This window comes from Aspergillus luchuensis, chromosome 3 (genome assembly GCF_016861625.1).
Source record: "Aspergillus luchuensis IFO 4308 DNA, chromosome 3, nearly complete sequence".
Lineage (NCBI taxonomy): Eukaryota > Fungi > Ascomycota > Eurotiomycetes > Eurotiales > Aspergillaceae > Aspergillus > Aspergillus luchuensis.
In genome coordinates this window covers 571,547-592,748 of record NC_054851.1, presented here as the reverse complement: position 1 = coordinate 592,748, position 21,202 = coordinate 571,547, and the positions used below count along the sequence as shown (strand labels likewise).

At 51.3% G+C, this 21,202-nt stretch overlaps 11 protein-coding genes across 11 annotated transcripts; 6 read left to right on the top strand and 5 right to left on the bottom strand.

Moving 5' to 3' along the window:
- Positions 1-54: 54 nt before the first annotated feature.
- Positions 55-421, top strand: AKAW2_30199A (uncharacterized protein; the record flags this gene model as incomplete). Its single annotated transcript, XM_041686686.1, has 2 exons — positions 55-351; positions 404-421. The coding sequence occupies 2 exons, from the start codon at positions 55-57 to the stop codon at positions 419-421; spliced, it is 315 nt and encodes a 104-aa protein (XP_041540646.1).
- A 355-nt stretch (positions 422-776) lies between these two features.
- Positions 777-1,697, top strand: AKAW2_30198A (uncharacterized protein; the record flags this gene model as incomplete). Its single annotated transcript, XM_041686685.1, has 1 exon — positions 777-1,697. The coding sequence occupies one exon, from the start codon at positions 777-779 to the stop codon at positions 1,695-1,697; it is 921 nt and encodes a 306-aa protein (XP_041540645.1).
- A 319-nt stretch (positions 1,698-2,016) lies between these two features.
- Positions 2,017-3,103, bottom strand: AKAW2_30197S (DUF3716 domain-containing protein; the record flags this gene model as incomplete). Its single annotated transcript, XM_041686684.1, has 3 exons — positions 2,017-2,522; positions 2,601-2,936; positions 2,992-3,103. 3 exons carry the CDS (start codon positions 3,101-3,103, stop codon positions 2,017-2,019), a joined length of 954 nt encoding a protein of 317 aa, XP_041540644.1.
- Positions 3,104-3,692: 589 nt separating this feature from the next.
- AKAW2_30196S (Tti2 family protein) lies at positions 3,693-5,567 on the bottom strand (the record flags this gene model as incomplete). Its single annotated transcript, XM_041686683.1, has 4 exons — positions 3,693-4,646; positions 4,697-5,148; positions 5,202-5,361; positions 5,418-5,567. 4 exons carry the CDS (start codon positions 5,565-5,567, stop codon positions 3,693-3,695), a joined length of 1,716 nt encoding a protein of 571 aa, XP_041540643.1.
- Positions 5,568-6,354: 787 nt separating this feature from the next.
- On the bottom strand, positions 6,355-6,856 carry AKAW2_30195S (uncharacterized protein; the record flags this gene model as incomplete). The annotated part of the gene is made up of 3 exons (XM_041686682.1): positions 6,355-6,409; positions 6,471-6,523; positions 6,587-6,856. 3 exons carry the CDS (start codon positions 6,854-6,856, stop codon positions 6,355-6,357), a joined length of 378 nt encoding a protein of 125 aa, XP_041540642.1.
- A 565-nt stretch (positions 6,857-7,421) lies between these two features.
- On the bottom strand, positions 7,422-9,123 carry CCA1 (tRNA adenylyltransferase; the record flags this gene model as incomplete). The annotated part of the gene is made up of 2 exons (XM_041686681.1): positions 7,422-8,278; positions 8,325-9,123. The coding sequence occupies 2 exons, from the start codon at positions 9,121-9,123 to the stop codon at positions 7,422-7,424; spliced, it is 1,656 nt and encodes a 551-aa protein (XP_041540641.1).
- Positions 9,124-10,057: 934 nt separating this feature from the next.
- Positions 10,058-12,328, top strand: AKAW2_30193A (TRAPP III-specific subunit 85 family protein; the record flags this gene model as incomplete). Its single annotated transcript, XM_041686680.1, has 2 exons — positions 10,058-11,129; positions 11,181-12,328. The coding sequence occupies 2 exons, from the start codon at positions 10,058-10,060 to the stop codon at positions 12,326-12,328; spliced, it is 2,220 nt and encodes a 739-aa protein (XP_041540640.1).
- A 581-nt stretch (positions 12,329-12,909) lies between these two features.
- On the top strand, positions 12,910-14,581 carry AKAW2_30192A (putative vacuolar sorting protein SNF7 family protein; the record flags this gene model as incomplete). The annotated part of the gene is made up of 5 exons (XM_041686678.1): positions 12,910-12,956; positions 13,028-13,274; positions 13,348-13,566; positions 13,633-13,827; positions 13,895-14,581. 5 exons carry the CDS (start codon positions 12,910-12,912, stop codon positions 14,579-14,581), a joined length of 1,395 nt encoding a protein of 464 aa, XP_041540639.1.
- A 162-nt stretch (positions 14,582-14,743) lies between these two features.
- rad18 (E3 ubiquitin-protein ligase RAD18) lies at positions 14,744-16,016 on the bottom strand (the record flags this gene model as incomplete). Its single annotated transcript, XM_041686677.1, has 3 exons — positions 14,744-15,293; positions 15,350-15,464; positions 15,515-16,016. The coding sequence occupies 3 exons, from the start codon at positions 16,014-16,016 to the stop codon at positions 14,744-14,746; spliced, it is 1,167 nt and encodes a 388-aa protein (XP_041540638.1).
- Positions 16,017-16,311: 295 nt separating this feature from the next.
- Positions 16,312-18,098, top strand: AKAW2_30190A (uncharacterized protein; the record flags this gene model as incomplete). Its single annotated transcript, XM_041686676.1, has 9 exons — positions 16,312-16,371; positions 16,434-16,489; positions 16,552-16,796; positions 16,858-17,036; positions 17,094-17,396; positions 17,453-17,477; positions 17,529-17,666; positions 17,712-17,894; positions 17,950-18,098. The coding sequence occupies 9 exons, from the start codon at positions 16,312-16,314 to the stop codon at positions 18,096-18,098; spliced, it is 1,338 nt and encodes a 445-aa protein (XP_041540637.1).
- Positions 18,099-19,263: 1,165 nt separating this feature from the next.
- AKAW2_30189A (glycoside hydrolase family 125 protein) lies at positions 19,264-20,996 on the top strand (the record flags this gene model as incomplete). The annotated part of the gene is made up of 3 exons (XM_041686675.1): positions 19,264-19,391; positions 19,455-20,665; positions 20,725-20,996. 3 exons carry the CDS (start codon positions 19,264-19,266, stop codon positions 20,994-20,996), a joined length of 1,611 nt encoding a protein of 536 aa, XP_041540636.1.
- Between the last annotated feature and the right edge of the window lie 206 nt (positions 20,997-21,202).

Here is a 21,202-nt window from a genome sequence, read left to right as displayed (position 1 = left end):
TTGAGATGATAAATCAGAACTTCCAGAGATGGCTTAGATTCCGCATTTGGCAGAATGAGAACCTTCACAGTCACCGGTGGAAGTAGCATTCACCATGAACTCAAATCACAACTTTACATGACAAAATCGATGAGTGAGATATCAGCTCCACAATGGGGCACCACTTCTCGCCTCCTGGGGGGAGCAGCCCGAGTGGTCAATGCACAAGCTTCCAGAACATTGTTGAAGAAATACATCATGAAGGACAGGCCGGCCCCTTCTGAAGATATGGATCTACTATTGAACCAAGATCCACCTTATAGTGGGCTAGTTTATTGTCCGCAAATGATCGACCTCCCGCGTGTTCCCCCGGTTTGTCGCTGTCAACAAACTTCGATAGTTGATCGGCTAACTTCTCCGTCAGATGCTCGGCCACGCGTAGACCTCGTATCCATGAGCTAATAACGCCCTTGCTTTCAGGGACCCCCTGATGCCGGTGAGGCGATCTTGCCGTTCATACCCTTGATTGTGCTTCACCCAGCGATCCCCCTCTAGTCTCTCTCCGCATCCGCACCCTCCCTGCATATGTTCCCACTCGCGCCATCCTGCCCATGAGGAGCAAATCGGAGGCCTGAGCGGCCCTTGTTGGCCCCATTGTCCTTTGCATCCACTCGCAGATCCTCTTCTCCTCGGACCCTGAGCGTGGCGACCCTGGTGGACGTGAAATAAATCTCCCACTATCCTCCCTCCCCCTCACTACCACATACCATCTTGTCAACCATGTGTCCCCCTCACCCATGCTCCTCAAACGCGACACCCCTTCAGGGCGCCTTCTCCCCGACATATACCGAGACTCCCACCAAGTGCACATCTTCACGGCCTTTGCCGCCATCGCCTGCTACAATGCCATCGAGCTCATCATCCTCTGTCTCTCGACCTTCAAGCGCCGAGGCAGCGTCTACTTCTGGTCCCTACTCGTGGCCTCCTTAAGCATCGTCCCGCAATGCGTAGGATATATCCTCCTCTTCTCCCGACCCCAAATCTCGCCCTACGGCTCTGTCACCCTTATCATGATCGGCTGGTGCGGTATGATAACCGGCCACTCGCTCGTCCTCTGGTCCCGTCTCCATCTCGTCCTCCAGGACCCCACAATCCTCCGCTATCTACTCCGTCTCATCATCCTGGACGACATCCTCCTCCAGATCCCCATCACTGTCCTCCTATACGGAACCGTCTCCACGCACTGGAGACTCTTCAACGACGGATACAACATCATGGAGCGGATCCAGCTCGTCGGCTTCTGTCTCCAAGAAGGTCTCCTCTCCGGTCTGTACGTATGGGAAGCTGCGAAGCTGCTACGACTCCGTCCTGAAGATCGACATCGTCGTATCCTTGCGCAGCTGATCGGGATCAATATTCTGGTCTTGATACTTGATATAGCCGTCGTCGGTATTCAGTATGCCGGGTACTATGCCTTGCAGGTCATGTTCAAGCCTGTCGCTTATAGCATTAAGCTGAAGCTGGAGTATGCGATACTAGGACGACTGGTGGATGTTGTCAAGAAGGTCAATACTCAAGAGTCATTGAGTACGCAGTGCTTTGATATGCTGCCTTCGTCCTCGGACGGATTGAGACCGAGAATGGAGAATCATGTAGATGGTGGCCCTGGTGGCTTTCTGTATCCTCAGAAGGTGTATACTTCGTCTCGGGGGTCTTAAAAGTCGTAATGTACATAGTTATGATAGAATTGACGGCCGCATTATCTTAGAGAAGATGCTTTACCTAAGACACTGCATTTACACTCCTAGTGCTTGGTGCTACTACCCGTTGTCTATCACGTTGTCTTTTCGCTCAAACGTAATTTCATCACATCGAACGCTAACTTCCACAAATGATCACACTATCACCCCCATATTCGACATGCAAGTCATTCTCCACTATGAACACGACGCAGTGTACACGTCCCCGTCAATCCATACACCATAACCCCCTACCACCATTTTGAACATCCCAACCCTCCTTAACCAATTTAATCAATCACACCAACTCCCACGGATTAATACTACTATCCCTCATCCTCTCCCTATCCTCCAACTGTCTCACCCTCCTCCTCAACGTCCCCAGATGCATCTCCATCTCCGTAACAGCGCGTCTCAAAAACGGCAGATCATCAATCGTCTCCGGACCCAACGGGAAAGGAAGAATACTTCCATCAAGACGAGAAGTACCAGGCGAGTAGGTGGACACCTCGCTGCTCTCAGACTTGATCATTGGACCTAACTCCCGCTCTTCATCATCACGACCCGTATACCCGATGTCACTACCACTAGGCATCGGAGTAGTAGCCCTCGGTCTGAGATTATACGGTCTCGAACGAACAACGAATCTGCGCCCTCTTCCCCTAGCCCTACCCCTACCTCCACCACGACCAGCAGTAGCAACAGCAGTAGCTGAATATCCCCTTGAAGCAGATGATGGCGGAGTGGCGAGCCCAGCTTCATCCTTAACTCTAATCGGAGTCTCAGGTTCCTCAACCTGCACATCTACCACAAGCACAACACAACACCCAGTTAGCACCTTTCCCCTCCCCTCCCCCCACACCCAGAAAGACGAGTACTTACTGAAACTACACCCCCTCCTACTAAACCGACACGCCGCACAAGCACCATGCGCACTCATTCCCTCCCTGGTATCAAACCCCACCACGCACGTCTTCCAGACCCCCTTTTCCTCTCTGCAATGGATGCACGGCTCGAGCGCCTCGCATCCGCGGGTTTGTGCGAATGCGGCCGTCAGAGACACGACGTCTTTCAGTGGTCGACGGAGTGGTTCGTTGGTCGTCTCGTCGATGCGCCATTCGAGGTGTCGGAAGATGGGCAGTTGGTGGTATTCAAGCATTGAGGAGCTGGGTCGTGGGCCCAGGAGGGGGAGGTCGTTGTGGGTTAGGCCTGGGAGGACTGGGTTTGGTTAGTAACGGGGTGTTTTGGGGGGTGGGTTAAGGGGCGGGCGTACGCTCTGAGGGCGGGATTTCGACGCGGACGGAGGGGATTGGGCTGGGGGTGTGGTGCTGAGATGGTGGTGAGGTTGAGGGATGGGATTGGGCGTAGTTGAAGATTCGGAACATGATATTGGAATTGTAACTTCGGTTTCGGTTTGGGAGTAGAGAATGGTGTGTTGGTGAGGGGGGAGAGGTTGATGAAGGGGGAAGTTGAGTTGGGGATGAGTTGGTGAGAGGGGGAGGGTCTTGAGATGGAAGATATGGAAGAGGCTTGATCGTGGTATGGAGTGTGTTACTTGGCAGTAGCATCGGGGCTGGTGTAGGGCTTGCTTTGCTGGTGGTGGGAAGTGGGACTGCAGTGAATAGAATAGATGTTGTATTCAGATGCTGAGAGGGTATATTAGCAGTGTGCTGGGTCAAAGTCGATCCTGGGGGATATGTGGCTTGCCTTGAGGCTCTGTTAGTATAGGGTAACACTTGCATTCGAGTCCGAGATGATATCGAACTCAATTTTGAGATAGGCGGCAGGGACTGGTTTGGTATTATTGTATACTTGATTTTATCTAGGCTTCAACACGGTGTTGACTAGGAGACACTAGTACTTATTGGCAGTAGAGGTGGAAAAATCGATTCAGGGATATATTACTGGCCTAAAGTAACCCATACAACCGGGCCAACATCATCCAGAATGTCGAGTTGAAGGAATCAACTGGTATCAAGCACCAAAATACATTCCATCCTTCCCATCTACTTCCCCAAGCAGCAATTCCCTCAATGCCTCATCGGCACCAACTAGCTCCTCTACCTCCTTCGCAAATCCCTCCTTCGCTTCAATCACCTCGTCATCCTTGGCGATCTGCTCATCTGGATTCTCCAAAACCATCCTCAGCAAATAGACCACGCCCTTTAGCTGCATCTTTAGTTTAATCAAATCTTCCTTTTCATACCCTTTTCCTCGCTCCGCAGCCTCCTCGTCAGCCACGCTAAGCCAACATGCCGCCACGGCACCTAGAATCTCCCCTCTCCAGCGCCAAATCCTCGGGTGTGCATTCATAATCACAGCTCTAGTAACAGCCACTCCTGCCAATAGGAGAGGTGGATACGCCGTCCCGAAGGGATTGGACAGCGTACTGTAGATGAGCGGGATGATTTCCTGTAGGTACTTTGTTGTGTGAACTGCGAGATCGAAGAGACTATCGTGTATCTTGTTTAATAGAAGAGTAGACAATTTTGGGTGCGGGAACGAGGATAGCGTAGATTGTGTCCCGCTAGAAGGCGTTAGGGTGCTAATGTGGTGGAAGGAGGGGATGAGGTTCTCGCGAAGGACTTTCGTTAGCTCGGTGGTGTAGGTGTGTTTATCCTTGGGTAAGTAGCTGGTTTTGAGGAGTAAGAAGAGGGTTGGATAGGCTGTGCTTAGCAGACGGATGGAGTCGGGTTCAGGGGTTATAGTTGGTAGGGAGAGGAGACATGGTTTGATGGCATCGATGAAGACAGAGGAAAGGTTGGTACGCTTAAGAATATCAGATTTGGCTTGCTGAATGGGTTGCAGGAGATGGGTGAGAAGAGTGCAGCCGTCGGCTTTGTTGGGGTTGGTCTCATCGTCAATCAAGGCGAGGATTGGTGGGACGAGAAGGGGGAAGTGGGATTCTAGAATGTTGATGTCTAGTGCCTGGAAGCTGTTAAAGACGAGTAAATGTGGTACTTAGAGAGGGGATGTACCTGATATTGTCTGAGGACCCAGGCAAAGACGGTCGTCGCGTAGATGTCTGATGATCGCCATGGTTTCGACTCAGGGTCAAGAATGCTGGTATCAAATCTGGGAAGAGGGATAGGGTGCATGTCCTTGCGACCTGCTGCTGTGATGGCGGGGTTCCTGGTTCTTGTGAAAAGAGGACGGATTCTGTCCTTGAGGATGGTTTCAAGGACAGCCCAAAACGATGCCTCTGGTGTCCTGGGTGATGTGCGAAACCTTTCAAGAATGGCAATGGACGCCGTGTGTGACTCGGCTGTTGTCCACGGGTCTGCTTCAGAGGTGAAGCTCGCCAAGGCGAGGATGATGTTTGGCACGTCTGTTGCTTTATACACTGGAAATAGAGAGTCCAAGGCCGCAATCACGGATATTGCGAGTAATGATCGCAGCTTATCTTCATGCATAAGAGCGTTCTTCTCTTCTGGGCTATGTCAGTATATTTGAGAATGTGAGAGGGGAAGTCTATCGACTCACCATTGGGCTCTTCCATAGATTCCGCATACACTGCAGATGGAAGGGCATGCCTACTGGCCCAGGCATAGATGTGATTTGCTGCGGCGACATCAGGCTCTGATAATTCATTGGAGTTCCGAAGTCTCAGGAACTCCCGCGCGAGAAACAAGTCTTCAGATACCTGTAGTGCTCAGTTAGCATCACTCTCCCAGTGCATATCAAAACGCCTTATCATACAGTTGCATTGTCTTTGTCCTCGTGGGCTGAGATGGTGTCCCATAAATGGTCCAATTCTCTAGGGACGACGACATTATCCAGCCGCGAGTCTGGGATGTGCGCATCACCACGACCTAGGCACTCACGCGCCACCGATTGAAACTCTTCCATAGACACGTATATTTACCTCGCTATCTACAGAAACGTATTTGTTGAAGTGACAGTCAAGATGTCCTAGAAAGGTAGCTTCGGGCCAGATGACTCGGGGATCCATCGCCGTCGGCAACCGAATTTCTCGAGCGGTAAGAAACGGGAGCCGAGATACGGTCCTTACATTACCCAACCAGACATCGTTCAGCTGCAACTTGTTACTATATGAGCGGTTTCTTTAATTCCTTTTTTCCTCTATCAGTATTTTTCGCCGTTTCTATCCAAGAAAATCTTTGGTACTATACACGTGTCAAAGAAAAAACGAAGCAAGAACAAAAACGATTACTCATTAAATGTAGTATATATTTCTGGGTTTTGCCAACTTTACCTAGTTGGTTCAGAATGATCTCGGGGATTGGTCACTGAAGTGCTACGCCAAAGCTTCAATGTTCTGATTCTGATAGAGAAGAGAGTGAGATACAATATGAGGATGCAATCAATACAGCTGATGATCTACTAGATTAAATGAGTAAATGAGGTAGATAATTGCACGCTCTATCATCGAATGACTGACTATCTTATTCTATCCAGAACGATGCTAAGACATCTGGTGAACATGTATATCATGGAGTAACACGGTCCAAACACAAGCAATTGAGAGCAGGATGTCACCCGCCATTTCAGCAAATTCCCCTTGACCTAACGCATCGGAACTCTCATTACAATTCCCCCATCAATATGAAATCAACACATGACGCTGCACATAGATGATATGAAGTAGCTTTGTTTGGCTACCAAGTGAGATCCCTCAGGTGAACAATGCTTCGGGAGCCGCCGTTGCTGAGCCAATGCAGTGACAAACACTAGACATTTAGTCAGTGAAGTGTCAACCTGTCAAAGTAATTTAGAAGGATTGTCTCATACGTTTTCAGGTTGCCATCACAAGTCCAAGTCTTAGCGTGGACGGTCTCTATGCACTATGGTATGCTTCAGTATACAATTCTACGCGATATCGTACTTTGGGGGCAATGGGTACTTACATTTTTCTGGCACTGTGAAGGATTGAGCGGACATCCATAATTGAGTGGCTCTGCTGGGGTTGGATCCTCAGAGGCATACGCGCCGCCCACCAACGAAGTGGCGACATAAACAGAAGACCGAGGCAGCGCATATCTGCCTGTTGGTGCACGAATAGCAACGACTGTGTGTATGACTGAGCTGAGGGAGTTATCACCATCAGCCAGCCACCATTTCCTGAAGGTTGGTTCATGTGAGCGATTGTAGATGCACATACGCCTTGACTTACACATGTTGTATTACCCCATACTGCACGATTGGGGTATTTGAAGTGTTATCAGGTGTGCATAACCTGTCCCCCGGACAACGGAAGAAGGTAAGGCAGCACTCGATAGACCTGGCATGTACTGCTTATTTCAGCATTCAGCACATTAATTATCCATGTGATACATGATAATATACTTCCTTACAATAGCTACCTAGTGGACCAAAACGTGAGTGCAATTCATTGGCACTGTTGTGGTCTATGGAGAAAGGCAGTGTCCCTTCCCTGCCTGAGCGATCATCCTTACTCACATTGGGTGAGGCACTGCCGTGCGATCCGGCGCATTGAATGTGCCCATTTCGCGACAGTCCATGATCGTCATACTTGAGACACCTGTTGGCATATGAGGTGATTGAGACACCAGACCGAGGAAACGTGAGTCGAGGGCTTGGCTTCAATTGTTGCTAGAGGCGCTTAATGAAATCAGGGACGAACTAGGATTCACCTCGGATCCTCCCATAAAGCCGAGTATTGTTGAGGGGAATGAACAACAGAGTCGTCGGACCCAGAGAGCGGCCATGATATTTCTATTACTATGTAGAGATGCCTAGCTCTTCCTTCCTACGGGACAGCTCTTCTAGCACCTTTTCCTTCTCGGTAACCTCCGGGTGCAACAGCTGCCATTTGATGGACATATCCAAGGCTTTCGACATCCAGGGACCGGTCTTGCAACCAAGAGCCTTTACAATCTCACCGCCGTTGGCGAGGGGCTTCAGCTCGAACACATCCTGTAGATCTTGCTCTTTGATGTAGGAGAGGAAGCGGTCGTACGATTCCAGAACTGACATCATGTAAGCATCAATATTTATAAAGGCAATGGGCATGGAGGAATCCTTACCGCTGGTAAACTCGCCGCCTCGCATAATTTCTTGAAGAATGGAAAGAAGTATGCAGAGCCTCCAGTCCTTCTTCCACGAGCGGATGTGCAGTCCGACCTGCTGTCGTACCTCTGCTGCAGTTCCATCCATGCGTCCCTCGAGGACAGCGTTCTTGATGTCGGTGATGGCCTGCCAATTATGTGCCGCATCGCCAATGACGGCGATTGTCTTGTTATCGGCTCGCAAACTGTCTCGAGCTACTTCCGCGGTCCGGGCCGGGAGAGGTTTTGCCTTGGGTCCCCTCGCAACGCGGGTTGGCACACTTGACCATGGAGCAAATGCTGCAATCATCCACGCGTAGTAGGATTCAAGCTTGTCGCTTATGAGGAAATCGCGGACATTTTTGGTGATGATGGGGTCGTCATGATGGGGATTCAGAATTCTGCCCAACGCATTGTATGCAAGTGCCCATGACGAGGTATCTGCTTGCGCATCATCCTGGTGGTTAGCAAAAATAGTCGGGTATAGTCCAAGGTGGTCAATGAATTGCAGTGCACCGCGGGGATCGGGACCTGGAAACTGTGAGCAACCATCAATGCTGACTTGGACGTTACAAACCTTGCAGCATCTTTTCTAGCTCCTTGCCCACCCGTTCTCTGCTAATCTTCAGCTTGAGAGCCTCCCCGATAAGGTCATTTCGCATTGCCTCCTGAGTCTCCTCTTCGATATTGTAACCCAGTCGGCTAGCAAAGCGAATCAAGCGCAGTACACGCAATGGGTCGTCCTGAAAGGTTTGGTAGGGTTCCATCGGGGTACGAATAATCCTCTTCTGCATGTCCTCCAGACCTCTTTCAGTCAAATCCTCAACCTTGGACTCATTCAGGTTATAAAAAAGTGCATTGATCGTCGCATCGCGGCGCATTGCATCTTCCTGGGCTGTGCCAAATTCCATCTGCGGGTTTCGGCTGTCTTCCGAGTAGGTCTCCTTTCGTAAATTTACGAGATCGATATCCAAGCCGAATATCCTTGTTGTCACTGTCTCCAGGTGTTTGGACTTCTCCGGGTTCGCCTCGATTTTATGTAGGCTAGCAATCGCATGTTTCAACTCTCCATTGGGCTGCTTCTGTCGGTACTTCTCCAGGTTTTCCGGTCTATCCATATACTCCTTGAGGAGCAAACCAAACTGATACCCTGTCATGTTGTTGATACCGACATCCACATCGTTGCTGCCCACCCCTAGGAGCTTGTCCCGCACCCATCCTCCGGTAAATCGCAGAACCGTAGGCTCTGTGTCCCGGCGTCCTTCTGCAATATTTTTCTCGTGTATGTATTCTGCGACATCGAGTAAGAGCGATTTTAATGTTGATTCAAGAGCGGTAAGTTCAATGGTGGGAACGGTATTCGCGGATTGAGTCATGGTGTCTCCTGCAGCGCCCTGATGCGGGGCAGCTTCAGGTATGCGCCGTCTTTTGTTTGTTCGCTGAGGGGAGAGGCTGGAGGATCTCCGACGGCTCATGGAAGAGCTGTGCGGTACAGATGTAGACCGGAGGGTATTTATACAGGCACGGGGTATCAACGGGGAGATTCTGCGAAGGAAAAGAATTCCAGTTGCGGCGGAAGCATCAGTTGGCGGAGAGAGAGGAACGGTCAGGCGGAGTAGGCGGCGCTTGGAAGGCAAGGAGAAGAGGGATGTTCTGAGCATGGGTAGCAGCCATCCCAGGATGAGTCAAATGGGCTGACGAGTGAATGTACTCTATTGAGTCATGAGATGGTCAGCCTTGTGTTTCCCGATTACAAGCAGAGCGCATCGCAGGGAGAGAGTGGAGGGGATCAACAGCAGCGCCTGAACAATTAAACAATTGCCCGGCAGATCAAGTGGAGGATCATCACCGCCTTCCGAGCCGTCAACAACAACTCAATCAATCCATTAAACTAACAATGAAGCTTGTCGCAGCTCTCCGTTCGATAGCAGTCCACGGGTAAGCCAGCCTTCTTTCCTCATTGACACCAGAATATATATATTCTGAAAAGCAGTTGTCAAAAGTGTACCTCACCATCATTTTGACCCCCCGACATTAGCTGCCGCGAGGGACGCATTAGCCCAACGGAGCTGTTCGCCCGACTTGCGCTCTGGGATTCGCCCGCGGTGACTTGGCTTCAACGCATCCCTACAATATCGCCCGGATTCCTCCCGCCATTCCTTCTCTCCTGACTATTTGCTCCGAACCTCACCACACCACATCACTCCCTTTCTCCGTCACTCTTCCCGTGGGATCACTCCCCACCCGGTCCATGGGCTCTAGGTTCATTTCTACTTTTGTTCACAGCGCATCCCACGCCACTCGGAGTCCATGACATCGCCCGGAGATGCGGCTCCGGTCAAGCCTCCGCCGTCGTTCTCGCCCGGCGTTCCACGTGTCGCATCCAAGTCGAGATATCCGAATCAGCGCCGCGACTCATCACCGGCCCTCGATGCAGACCTGGTAGACTCGAGGATCCGCTCCCCGACCCCGCCCCTGACGGCCACGACGGCAGAACTTCCGATTAGGTCCGCATCGCCTCGTGCTCCTTCTTTCCGATCGTCGACTCCACAATTAGCCCGATCATCCCTGGGATCCCCGGTAGAAGGTCGTTTCGATGGCGCGGAGGAAATCCGTTCTCTAATCATACGCTCGTTCTCCCCGGTGGTTGGAGTCTATGCATCAGCGGACACCGATGAGTTGGTACGACAGAAAGGCTTCGCTGGTGGTTTCTGGGAGTTGATTCGCCCTTTCGGCGAGAATGTGCCCGGGAAGTTGGTCATAAGGGACAGCGTGGGGTCGAGTCGTGGCTGGGAAGACTACGGGGTGCGCTTTGTGAACTTGGCCAGCAACAGCCCGCCCCCTACCAATTCGAGCTCAGGGCGAAACCCCTCCCTGGTACAGGTGGAAGAGGTCTTGGAGAAGCAATTGGGCACGACAGATGATCCGCTGGGCGGATCAATGCGCCCCAGAGATTTCTTGAATTTTCCTACAACATCCCCTTTATACAAAGTATTTCTTCGACACCTTCTATCGATATCCTCGGCCACGCCACATGAAACATTTCGACATCCAGTGGCCAGCGTCATTGCTATTAGCTCACGCAATACTGCCCCGCTTGAAACTCTCAGACAATTGTATGCGGATACGAGCAATGGGCCCAGGAGGTTGCCAGATTGGTGTCACTCTGAATACCTCCGGTACTACGTGCTCGTTCATGACGAGGATCGGGATGACATTGCCGAATCAACCAAGCTGTACGACCAAATGAAGCGTCATTTCGGGTTACATTGCCACTTGTTGAGGCTGCGCAGCAATCAGTGCGTGGTCACCGATGATGACAGTGTTCAAGTTCCTGAATGCGAATGGCTCTCGCCTACTGAGCGACTTTCGGGTGGAGCGGGTATGACTAGACCCCTGCATCTACAATACCGCACTTACTGACGATTAATAGAGCCCTTGGTTGACCTGGATAATAATGGTCTTTACCTTTTCGACTCGGACATTATGGCAATCAAGGCCTTCATTCGAGAGCTAGTTGCACAGTCCGTCATACCATTCATGGAAAACCGAGTCGCTGTTTGGAATGACCAGGTGGCCTCCCGTAGGCGTGGTATCAGTGGCCGATTCATGTCCATGTCACGGAGATGGGCGGGGTTCGGAACTGGCTCTCGTTCCAGCCTCACATCGGGAGGAGCCAGCGGAAACTACGATGTCGCTCACGGTTACTATAGGCCAGACACGCCTGAAGCCCTTCTGCGTAAAATGGCTGACTTCGCGTTCATGCTCCGCGACTGGAAGTTATCAGCATCCACGTATGAGCTTCTTCGGTCGGACTATGCGAACGACAAGGCTTGGAAGTACCATGCGGGTGCCTACGAGATGTGCGCCGTAAGCATGCTTCTCAATCCGGCCGCAATGGGGACTAAGGTGAAGCTCGACGGAATCGATCAGATGTTCGACACGGCATGTTATTCCTATCTTACACGGTGCTCAGACACACCTAATGCACTTCGTTGCCTCACTTTAGCCATGGAATTGTTGAAGTCTCGTGGGGGTTCGGCAGTGGAAAGCGCCGCTCGATGGGCCATGCGGGCCATGGACCTTGGGCTTGTGGGATCCATCGGCCAGGGCCTCTTCAGCGAGCGTGTGTCGGCATGCTATGCGGCGAGGTCACCGGTGAGCGGAATGAAATGGGGCTCTCGACGTCGGAAGGCTGGAATGTGGAGTGTATTTGCCGCCGATATGTGGCTTCGTCTGGGGAAACCGTCACTAGCATCAGCTGCTCTCGAGGAGGCGGAGCGACTATATGCAGATGTATTGGATGGCGATGGGGGATTTCCAATGCCCGAGATGCAAACGTTCGTTGACAACCTAAGACACGCCGTCAAGGTCGAGTACTTAGAAGCCCGAGGGCTAGACACAAGGGACGAGGCAGCCACTGCCGAAGCACTGGGCACGGAAGAAACCAGCGAGAAGCTGGACCGGCGCATGAATCGCAAATCCTTGATCTCGAATCCGCTGGATTCGGGCGGTCTTGGTCCGGCGCAAGGCACGAGAGATGATGACAATGCAGCCAATGACGACTTCGAACGAGCTTAGGGACGCAATAATGGTGCGACGGGCGCATCGGTTTATACAATATCATAGACATGTGTCAATTAATGTTTCTCTACGTGTTTATGCTTAAATTGGATTTATCACTATCTCTGTACTCCTAAACATGTCCGTAGTCCCGTAGTGTGTATACTTACCGCCTTGCAGACCGCTTAACCCGGCAGAACCTAGCGAACCTCGCTCTGAAAACCTCGGATTTAAGCGGATTTAAGAACATACAGTCCCCAAAAGAAGGCTCCGAAATCTGTTGAAAATTAGGCGGTGGCAGAAAATGATCTTCCCGCGGCAGCAGAACCATCGCACGTGACCACCTCTTATCGATAAGATGACTTCCCCGACAACCAACGCTAAGGACGAAGTGGCCCATTTATTGACATCAGATAGACATCCCGATACTACTACCTCAGTAGCACCACGCACGCACGGGGGCTATCCAGCCTACAGCGACGGGGTGTACTTTTCCTTTATTGCGAATACATAATATATACCACATTTAGATACATTTACATCCATTTTCTCCTTGTCTCACTTTACATACTCATCTACCACGCACCATAACAACCACAATGATGACCCTCCTTCAATATATCCTCTCGCAGGATTCCTTCAGAAAGTCCGTTCTTCCCCCGCTTTGCTCTCCTCTTTAGCCACTTTTACTGACACATTATCTCCTGTTTGTTCCAGAAACCGCCTCCCCTCCCTCTACTCCGACTTCCCCATCCACCGCAAGACCAACCCCGAGGGATACACCACCAACATCGCAGCCTGGGAACATGCCTTAACCTCCGCCGCAAAGCACGGCTACATCGCTCCACATGGGCCCGCCTCGAAGGGCAAAGCGAACCACTTGATCCTGCGAGCTGATGAATCCTTGCTACGTGATCTGGAGATTCCGGAGTGTGGACGGCCTGTCGCACTGGGTGCGGTTTTTGTATGTTACAACCATATACAGGTTATGAGGAAAGGGGGTGTACAGTGACTAATAATGGCTCCGTGTAATGCAGGACGAAGCGACAAGGAATCGAACCATGGTGCCTCTGCACCTTTATCGGACTAACCCAGCGAGTTTGCGCAAGCCGCAGTGGGGGATTGATACGTCTGTGTTGAGTCCATGGGCTGTCATGAGCTGGGGCATGAAGCAGTTGAAGGGCGTTGTGATTGGAGGCGAGGAGGCAACGCCGAGGTTACAGCCTCAGGAGTTGGTTCTGGTGGAGAACTTGAAGGTAGGTTGCGTTGACTTGGGTTCGGTTCATGGTTGAATGGGTAGGACTAATGTGGTGTGCACATAGGAGGTTGCGGACCGCGTAGTCAAGAACGCCACGGCGAATAGTCCGTCAAAAACGGACTTGGTCTATTCCAAGGAAAGCTTCGTGAACGAGTTCGCGGGTGTTTTGGATGAAGGGAGTCGCCTGTCGGACGTGGATATGGATGTGCTGTTACTGTATATGTCCCGTGATAGCGGCGCTATTGCGTACGATGGCAAGGCATGTATCTTTATTCCTATGTCTCGGTGTTTTATCTATACCATGTAGGATGCTAATTATGTTGCAGACCATCAAATTCAGAACCAGTGACGCTCCAAAAGATATCACAGAGCAAGATACCGCCGTCGCCTCTATCAAAACGCTCATGGCGACTATGACCAAGCAGGTGGAAAACCTGGAGAACAAAATCACTGAACTTAATGCGACTGCCAAAATGGCTCTGCAGAACAAGAACCGCGTTTCTGCGCTCTCGGCTGTGCGCTCTAAGAAGCTCGCGGAGCATAATCTGAAACAGAGACTGGATACTCTGATGCAGCTTGAGGAGGTATATTCCAAAATCGAGCAGGCGACGGATCAGGTGCAATTCGTGAAGGTCATGGAGGCAAGCACCGGAGCACTTCGGGGCTTGCATAGTCAGATCGGCGGTGCGGAGAGGGTCGAGGATGTGGTAGAAGAGCTGCGTGATGAGATGTCCAAGGTGGACGAGGTCGGAAACATCATGAACGAGGCTGGTCCACAGATTGATGAGACTGAGATCGACGACGAGCTGCAGGAACTGGAGAACAAGGAGCGGGAGGAGATGGAAGAGAAGGAGGCAGAAGAGACTCGCAAGAAGCTTGCCGAACTCGACAGTCTCCAGCAGGGCGCTCAGGAAGCCGCTCGCAGAACAGCAGCGGAGCGAGCTGTGGAATCGGAATTGGAGGACCGCCTGTCTCGGATGTCGGTCGAGGAAGGCCCTAATACCACTGCTTAGCGCAAGACGATGAACAATCCTCCAGGGCCGGGGACCTGCATCATGCGCACATTCTAGGCATATACACTGAGTGCGACTAATTTTGCGCATTGGTCATCTGGCTATCGACTGAGCCCTGGAGCGTCTGCGCTTGTACCTCAGGAACAATGACGGTTTTGTCTTCTACAGGCAGTGGGCATCTTCCGCCGCATGTATGGCTTCCGTGTGCTTAACAACAGGCGCACTCGAAGGCTGATACGTTGTCTGGCTGGCAAGCTGGTCGGTTGCCTGAATTGTGCCTACATTTTCTTGTGGTATCGTGGTGCGCACCTGCGCTTCGCTTTTCTTTCGCGCATTCGCAATGAGTCGCTTGAAGTCATCATCATGGCTCGTTGACCAGGCCGCCGCATCGAAGTCTTTGCGCATGACGGTATCTGTGACATCACCTGATAATTGCGCTTGGCCGCCTTGTGTACGTTCCCAGATATCCAGTTCTCGCAGCAATTCCCTTTTGGACTTTGGCGTTTTGGAGTCGCAGTTGGCATTCCATAAATTCATCCACTCTGTGTGACGTCGTTGCAGAAGGGGCCTCGGGCCCGTGTTCGGTATACCCAAATCTTTTAACTTCTTTCGGAGCACATTATCTTTCAATAAAGAATAGTTTATAATGGGCAGTCGTTCTGGTGCTTTATTTAGCGCGTCTTTTGGTCTCTGCGACGCTGGTTGTAACGAGCTATAATTCCGAGTCAGATGCAAACATGTAGACACTCTGCAGAAGACATATCTTACCCAAAATTCAACTGTTTCGGTGGCGCAGGCTCTCCAGTACATGTATCCAAATGTCGAAATACCGCCTCATTCTTCATCCTCCGGTTGCAGATCGGGCACGCGACTAGTCCGTCCTCTTCAGTGGCAATTAGCATGCGACACAACTTTGCCGATGAGTATACACACCTGGAACATATTCCTCGTCATTACTATCCTCAATGACCTCAATCGCAACAGGGTCTTCCTGAGAGCCCACTCCCCGAGTCTGCGATCGAGTCCTCACGCCCTCCGCAGCAGGTCCATCTACCGCCTCGACCTTTCTCTTTTTCGGTGCTGGCTCCTCCGACTCTGCCTCTTCTGTCGCACTCGCCCGCGCAGCAGCCTTTCTCGCCAAATCTATAACACTGGGTCTAGCATTCTGAAACGCTTCAACCAGTTCCTGAACAGCCCAGTTTCGCCGCAACTTCAATTCCTGATCCGAGCTGCGACACGCGGGGCATTTCCCTTCGGTGCTTAAACACCGCCGAATGCAAAGTGAGCAGAATGTATGACTGCACGAGGTAATCACCGGATTATCGAAGAAGTCCTTGCAAACCTGGCAGCGGAGGGCGGATTCGAGAGGCGCGACGAGTGACAGTGGCGTTGGAAGCCAATCGGTCGAGTCGGGGAGGTCGAAGGTTTGGTCCATAGGGTGGGTGGGTGCAGGCTGCGGTAACTATCGAGGTATCATCGGATAGACAGGTAAGTCTAGTAAGCAAAGGCGGGACGAAGGGAGTTTCTGAGGCTGTTATGGACCGTGAATGGCAACTGGCAATCGTCAAGAGTAGTTATTGTGATGGCGTCGGAGACTGGCTGCGGTGCCAAGACCCGCTGACTGATACGCGTAAAGTGCTTCCAGAACGCGTCGTCCATGTTCTACTCCGCATCGCATGTTGCTTTGAACGACACCGTTTTTCACGCACGATCAGGGGCCTGTTGTCATCATGGCTGTTGCTGATTATAAGAGGTATCTCGCTGAGAATGTTATCAATGAGCGACGCACGGTGAGTGAGGTCTAATATGCTGCAAGCTGGATATCTACTAACAGCTTCGGCGCATACTACAGGTCACCTACCGGTCGTTAGGTAGAGCCCTTCGGGTTCATAGTACCCTGGCCAAGCAGTATGTCTTATACGAATAACACGAAGTTATGCATATGGATTATTCTGATTATTGTCGGAAAGGATGCTCTTTGATTTCCACCGCAACGAAAACAACAAGAAGCAAAACAGCGTCAATGCGACTTACATTATCACGGGGATCCAGAAAGCGCCCGAGACCCCTTCCACAACGAATGGCCTTCAGGACAGCTTCGATGGCATTCCCCAGAGCAGTCCCTACATCAGCAGTTCGATGCCGAACCAGGATGTCGCTAGGGATGAGATCGCCATGTCCTCGGTTGTGCTTGCACGGGAGGAAGACTTGGAGGGTACGTGGAATTGCTTCCATTGAGTTGCGCAAAGGGTGGGGTCTGATATTTGAGTGCGCAGATGCCAAGGCGACTTTCCAATCAATCTCCTCGATATACGTCTACAGCCTTCAGCCAACCGTGCTTCAGGATCTCAACGTCTTGACAGATGTTGCGGGAGAGATGATCGCCAAGCATGCTCAGGAGGATCCCTTAGAATACGGCAAGACCTGGGGCATGATCCAGGGCAACAATGTCCGGGTAAGAAGTGCGCTTGCATTTCCGTATTCCTATGATACTAATGAGATTGTACTACAGAGAAGAACCGGCGGTCGCCCTCCCGTACCAGCTCCCGCTCAGGCTCCAGCTCCTCCTAAGGCGACTATTCCAGCTAAGCGTCCTGTTAAGGAAGAAGAAACATCACAACCCAAGAAAGAATCTGAAGACAAGGCCCCGAAGACGGAGACAACGGCCAAACACGAGGAACCTCCAGCGTCTAAGCCAACTGAGAAGACAGCTCCTCCAAAGCAAAAGGGCAGTATTTTTAGCTCTTTTGCAAAGGCCAAGCCGAAGCAGAAAAAGGAAGAATCAGCAACGCCGGCCACTTCGGCTGCCGAATCGGTCAGTTCCATCACCTTACCCGAACTTCTTGTATTGAGTGACTGACAATCATGTAGGCTGAACCCAGTGCTGCTGAAGATGGTGAGTACTTACTGTCTTTCTTGACGTTGTACACATATTGATATGTAGCAGTGGTTCTAGACGACGCATCAGACGGGGATGAGGAGCCCGAGGAGCTCTTCCGAGACTCAGGGAAGTCCGCATCCGCCGGTACACGTGAGTCGCGGAAAGAGCGTGAAGAGAGGCTCAGAAAAATGATGGAAGATGATGGTACGTTGCCTCCTTATTGTCGGTAACTCTTCTGACTGGTATCAGACGAAGACGAAGACGAAGAAATGCCCGATGCTGCACCGTCACCGGAAGAGTCTAAACCTATCGACGAGCCGCCGCCGAAACAGGCTGAACTCAAGGAAGAAGTTACGGTGAAGGGCGGTCGTCGCAGGGGCAGACGCCAAGTCATGAAGAAGAAGACAGTCAAGGACGATGAGGGCTATCTTGGTAAGATTGTACATTGTTTACTGATTGTGACAACAGCTAACTGGTTGGTGCTTAGTGACTGTTGAGGAACCAAGCTGGGAGTCATTCTCAGAGGACGAGCCAGCACCGCCTCCCAAGAAGAAGCCCGCTGTGAGTGCGCCCAAGGGCAAACCAGCAGCGAAACCGGGACAGGGTAGCATCATGTCCTTCTTCTCGAAGAAGTGAACAGCTCGTGGATAACCGGATGTTTTCGAAACCACGTCACTTCCGAGGCTGTTCTCTGCTTCTGGTGCTCATATAATATGTCCAGGGGTTGTGACCAATATTCGCTAGTTGACAGGTGCACTTCTGTTCCCCAGGAAGTCATTGAAATTAGCAGCGCAATGAATGGTCAAACCCGGGCATCTCCACCCCAACCCAGACTAGACTCACACCCAGTATACCCTTCTTTGGTACGATGCAGTGGACTGCTTCTAACATGTCATTAATATCTGGTCTGCTATTTCTCCTTATCCCAATGCTTATATGTTCCTGCATACAGCGCTGCATCTATAGTATATAGCTTCACTGTTTTCACTCGACAGGCATAGCATTTTCCACCCACGTAGTACGCCCAATTCATGTACTATTAGGTAGAGCTTTGACTATACAAATATCTGTGACACATTTGCAGCGTTCTTGAGTGTCCCCTCAATCAAATTAATCAATCTTCTTTATAGTCTTGATCGTCATGAATGCGGCCGGCTCTGTAGGCAGAGATGATAGCCAGGAGTGAGTCCATCATTCACTCTATTGTATCAGGGAGACAGAATTCCAGTTCTGGGCCAAAGTCAATGCTTCGAAGCGTAGTAGAATAGCGTTCAGGTTATGATTGAGCGAAACCTGTCTGTCCTGGGATGTGATCGACAAACTAATGCGAACCTCTAATATAAAAGGTTGTCAGGCGACTATCGGAACGGCCCTTGAGCCATCGGCTGATCAAGACACCTGAGTCGGCGAATAAGTCGAGCGAAGAAGTAGACATGACAAGGATGGTAACTGTATAAGCCAGATAGCACTGGATGCGAATCCTGGCCTGCAATGAGTCGATTAACTGCAATGAAGTATGTGCATTCCGGAGGGTTCAATGGCATCCTGCAGGACAAGAGTGGGTTGGTATGATGGGTGGGAAATCCTGCCGGGAATCCGGGGGATCAGCGAGGAAATCGGTTGTTTGCGATCTTCTTCCCCGCATTCCCCTGCCTTCCCCTGTCATCCCCCAACCCGCCCACTTTAAAACATGCCATTGTTCCCCCTAATTCTTTTTCAATGGTCAATGGCACACTGGTTCGACCTTCCGGCCTTATAATACAAACTCACCATCAGCGACAACCGCTATCCAGCCGTCAAGATGCGCTCGTTGTCGCTGGCCGTCACCCTCGCCGCCGGCTTGGGTGCAAGGGGAGCTGCAGCTCGCGATGAGCCTTCCATTCTGCGTCGGGCTTGCCCAGATTACACCTCTTATGCTTCTACTGGACAGTAAGGGATTCTTCCTTTAACATGACCTCTGTATCAGCCTGCTTATACCCATCTTCGCTCTAGTGCCCCATACAGCGGTGGTCCTCTGAATCTGCCCTACCAAAGACCCGCAGCAGAATGTCGGACCTTTGTCTCAAACGCAGTAGAGCAGGTCATCGACGATGTGACCTCGCGCATGGTAGACAAAGACATGGCTCAGCTGTTTCGCAATGCTTTCCCTAACACACTGGACACAACCATTCGCTGGCATGTCAATAGCACGTCCACCACTTCCTCCTCTCGAAAGATGAGACGAGACAGTTCGCAATGGCAAGGAGCTCAGACTTTCGTCGTGACTGGGGACATTAACGCAGAGTGGCTGCGCGACTCGACAAATCAATTGACAGGCTACCAAACACTGGCAAAGAAGGACCCGGCTCTCTACAGTCTCATCCTCGGGGCCATACACACGCAGGCTGAGTTCGTCATTCAATCGCCCTACTGCAACGCGTTCCAGCCCCCTCCACCCAGTGGAATCCAAGCAACAAGCAACGGCCAACAGGATACTGTACATCCAGCATATGAACCCTCTGTTGTTTACGAATGCAAATACGAGCTCGACTCCTTGGCCAACTTCCTCGCTCTGGGCAACGAATTCTACGAAAACACCGGATCCACCGAATTCCTCACTAGCCGGTGGTATCTCGCTTTGGATACTCTCCTGAACGCCACCGACGCCCAGTCCCAGCCAACCTTCAACAGTAACCATCAGTATGTCCAGAACCAGTACACCTTCCAGCGCCAGACAACTCTCGGCACGGAAACCCTCAACCTGGCTGGGATCGGCAATCCGCTCAATTCAGGCACTGGACTTATCCGCAGCGCACTCCGTCCCAGCGATGACGCCACTATCCTGGGCTTCTTCATCCCGGCCAATGCCATGATGTCCGTACAATTGAAGAAGACCGCGGATCTGATCCGCGCAGCTGGCGGCGACTCAACCCTAGCATCCAATCTCCAAACCCGCGGAGAGAACCTCGAGCAAGCAGTCCGCCAACATGGTATTTTCAACCACCCAAAGTACGGCGACGTCTACGCCTTCGAAGTAGACGGGTACGGCTCGCGCATCTTCATGGACGACGCGAACATTCCATCCCTCCTAGCCCTACCCTACTTAGGCTTCGTCGATAAGACCGATCAAGTCTACCAAAACACCCGCAAGATGATCCTCGACCCTAACGGAAACCCATACTACCTCACTGGATCGGACTTTCACGGCATCGGTGGACCTCACAGTAAGCAATGCCCGAGCCCTGGCACTTTGTGATCAAGACAGCTAACACAGATACATTAGTTGGTCTCGAAAACGCCTGGCCAATGTCCCTGCTCGTGCAGGCATTGACAACCGACAACGTAACTGAGATCACCGATTCCCTTAATCTGGTCCGCAACTCCAGTCTCCTGGGCTTAGTCCACGAGTCTATCGATGTCAACAACATCAAATCATACACGAGACCGTGGTTCGCCTGGGCGAACTCTGTCTTTTCCCAGACTATATTGAAAGTCGCGGCTGAACAGCCTGAGGTTCTATTCGGAGATGGAGCGGAGCCGTATGTCATTTCTTAGATGCTTGCTACTCCATCACTTTGATTAGCATAGCGTTGTGCATAGTGCGATGTGCTATAATATACCCGGCCTGTTCATCTATGGGCTATCACAAATAACAGTATCAAGATTTAAGTGTATATGAACATGTTGAAAGTTAGTAACCCCTCATTCCACACAATACAAACTAAGTACTATAGTATGTATTTATACGCTCCATACCAATC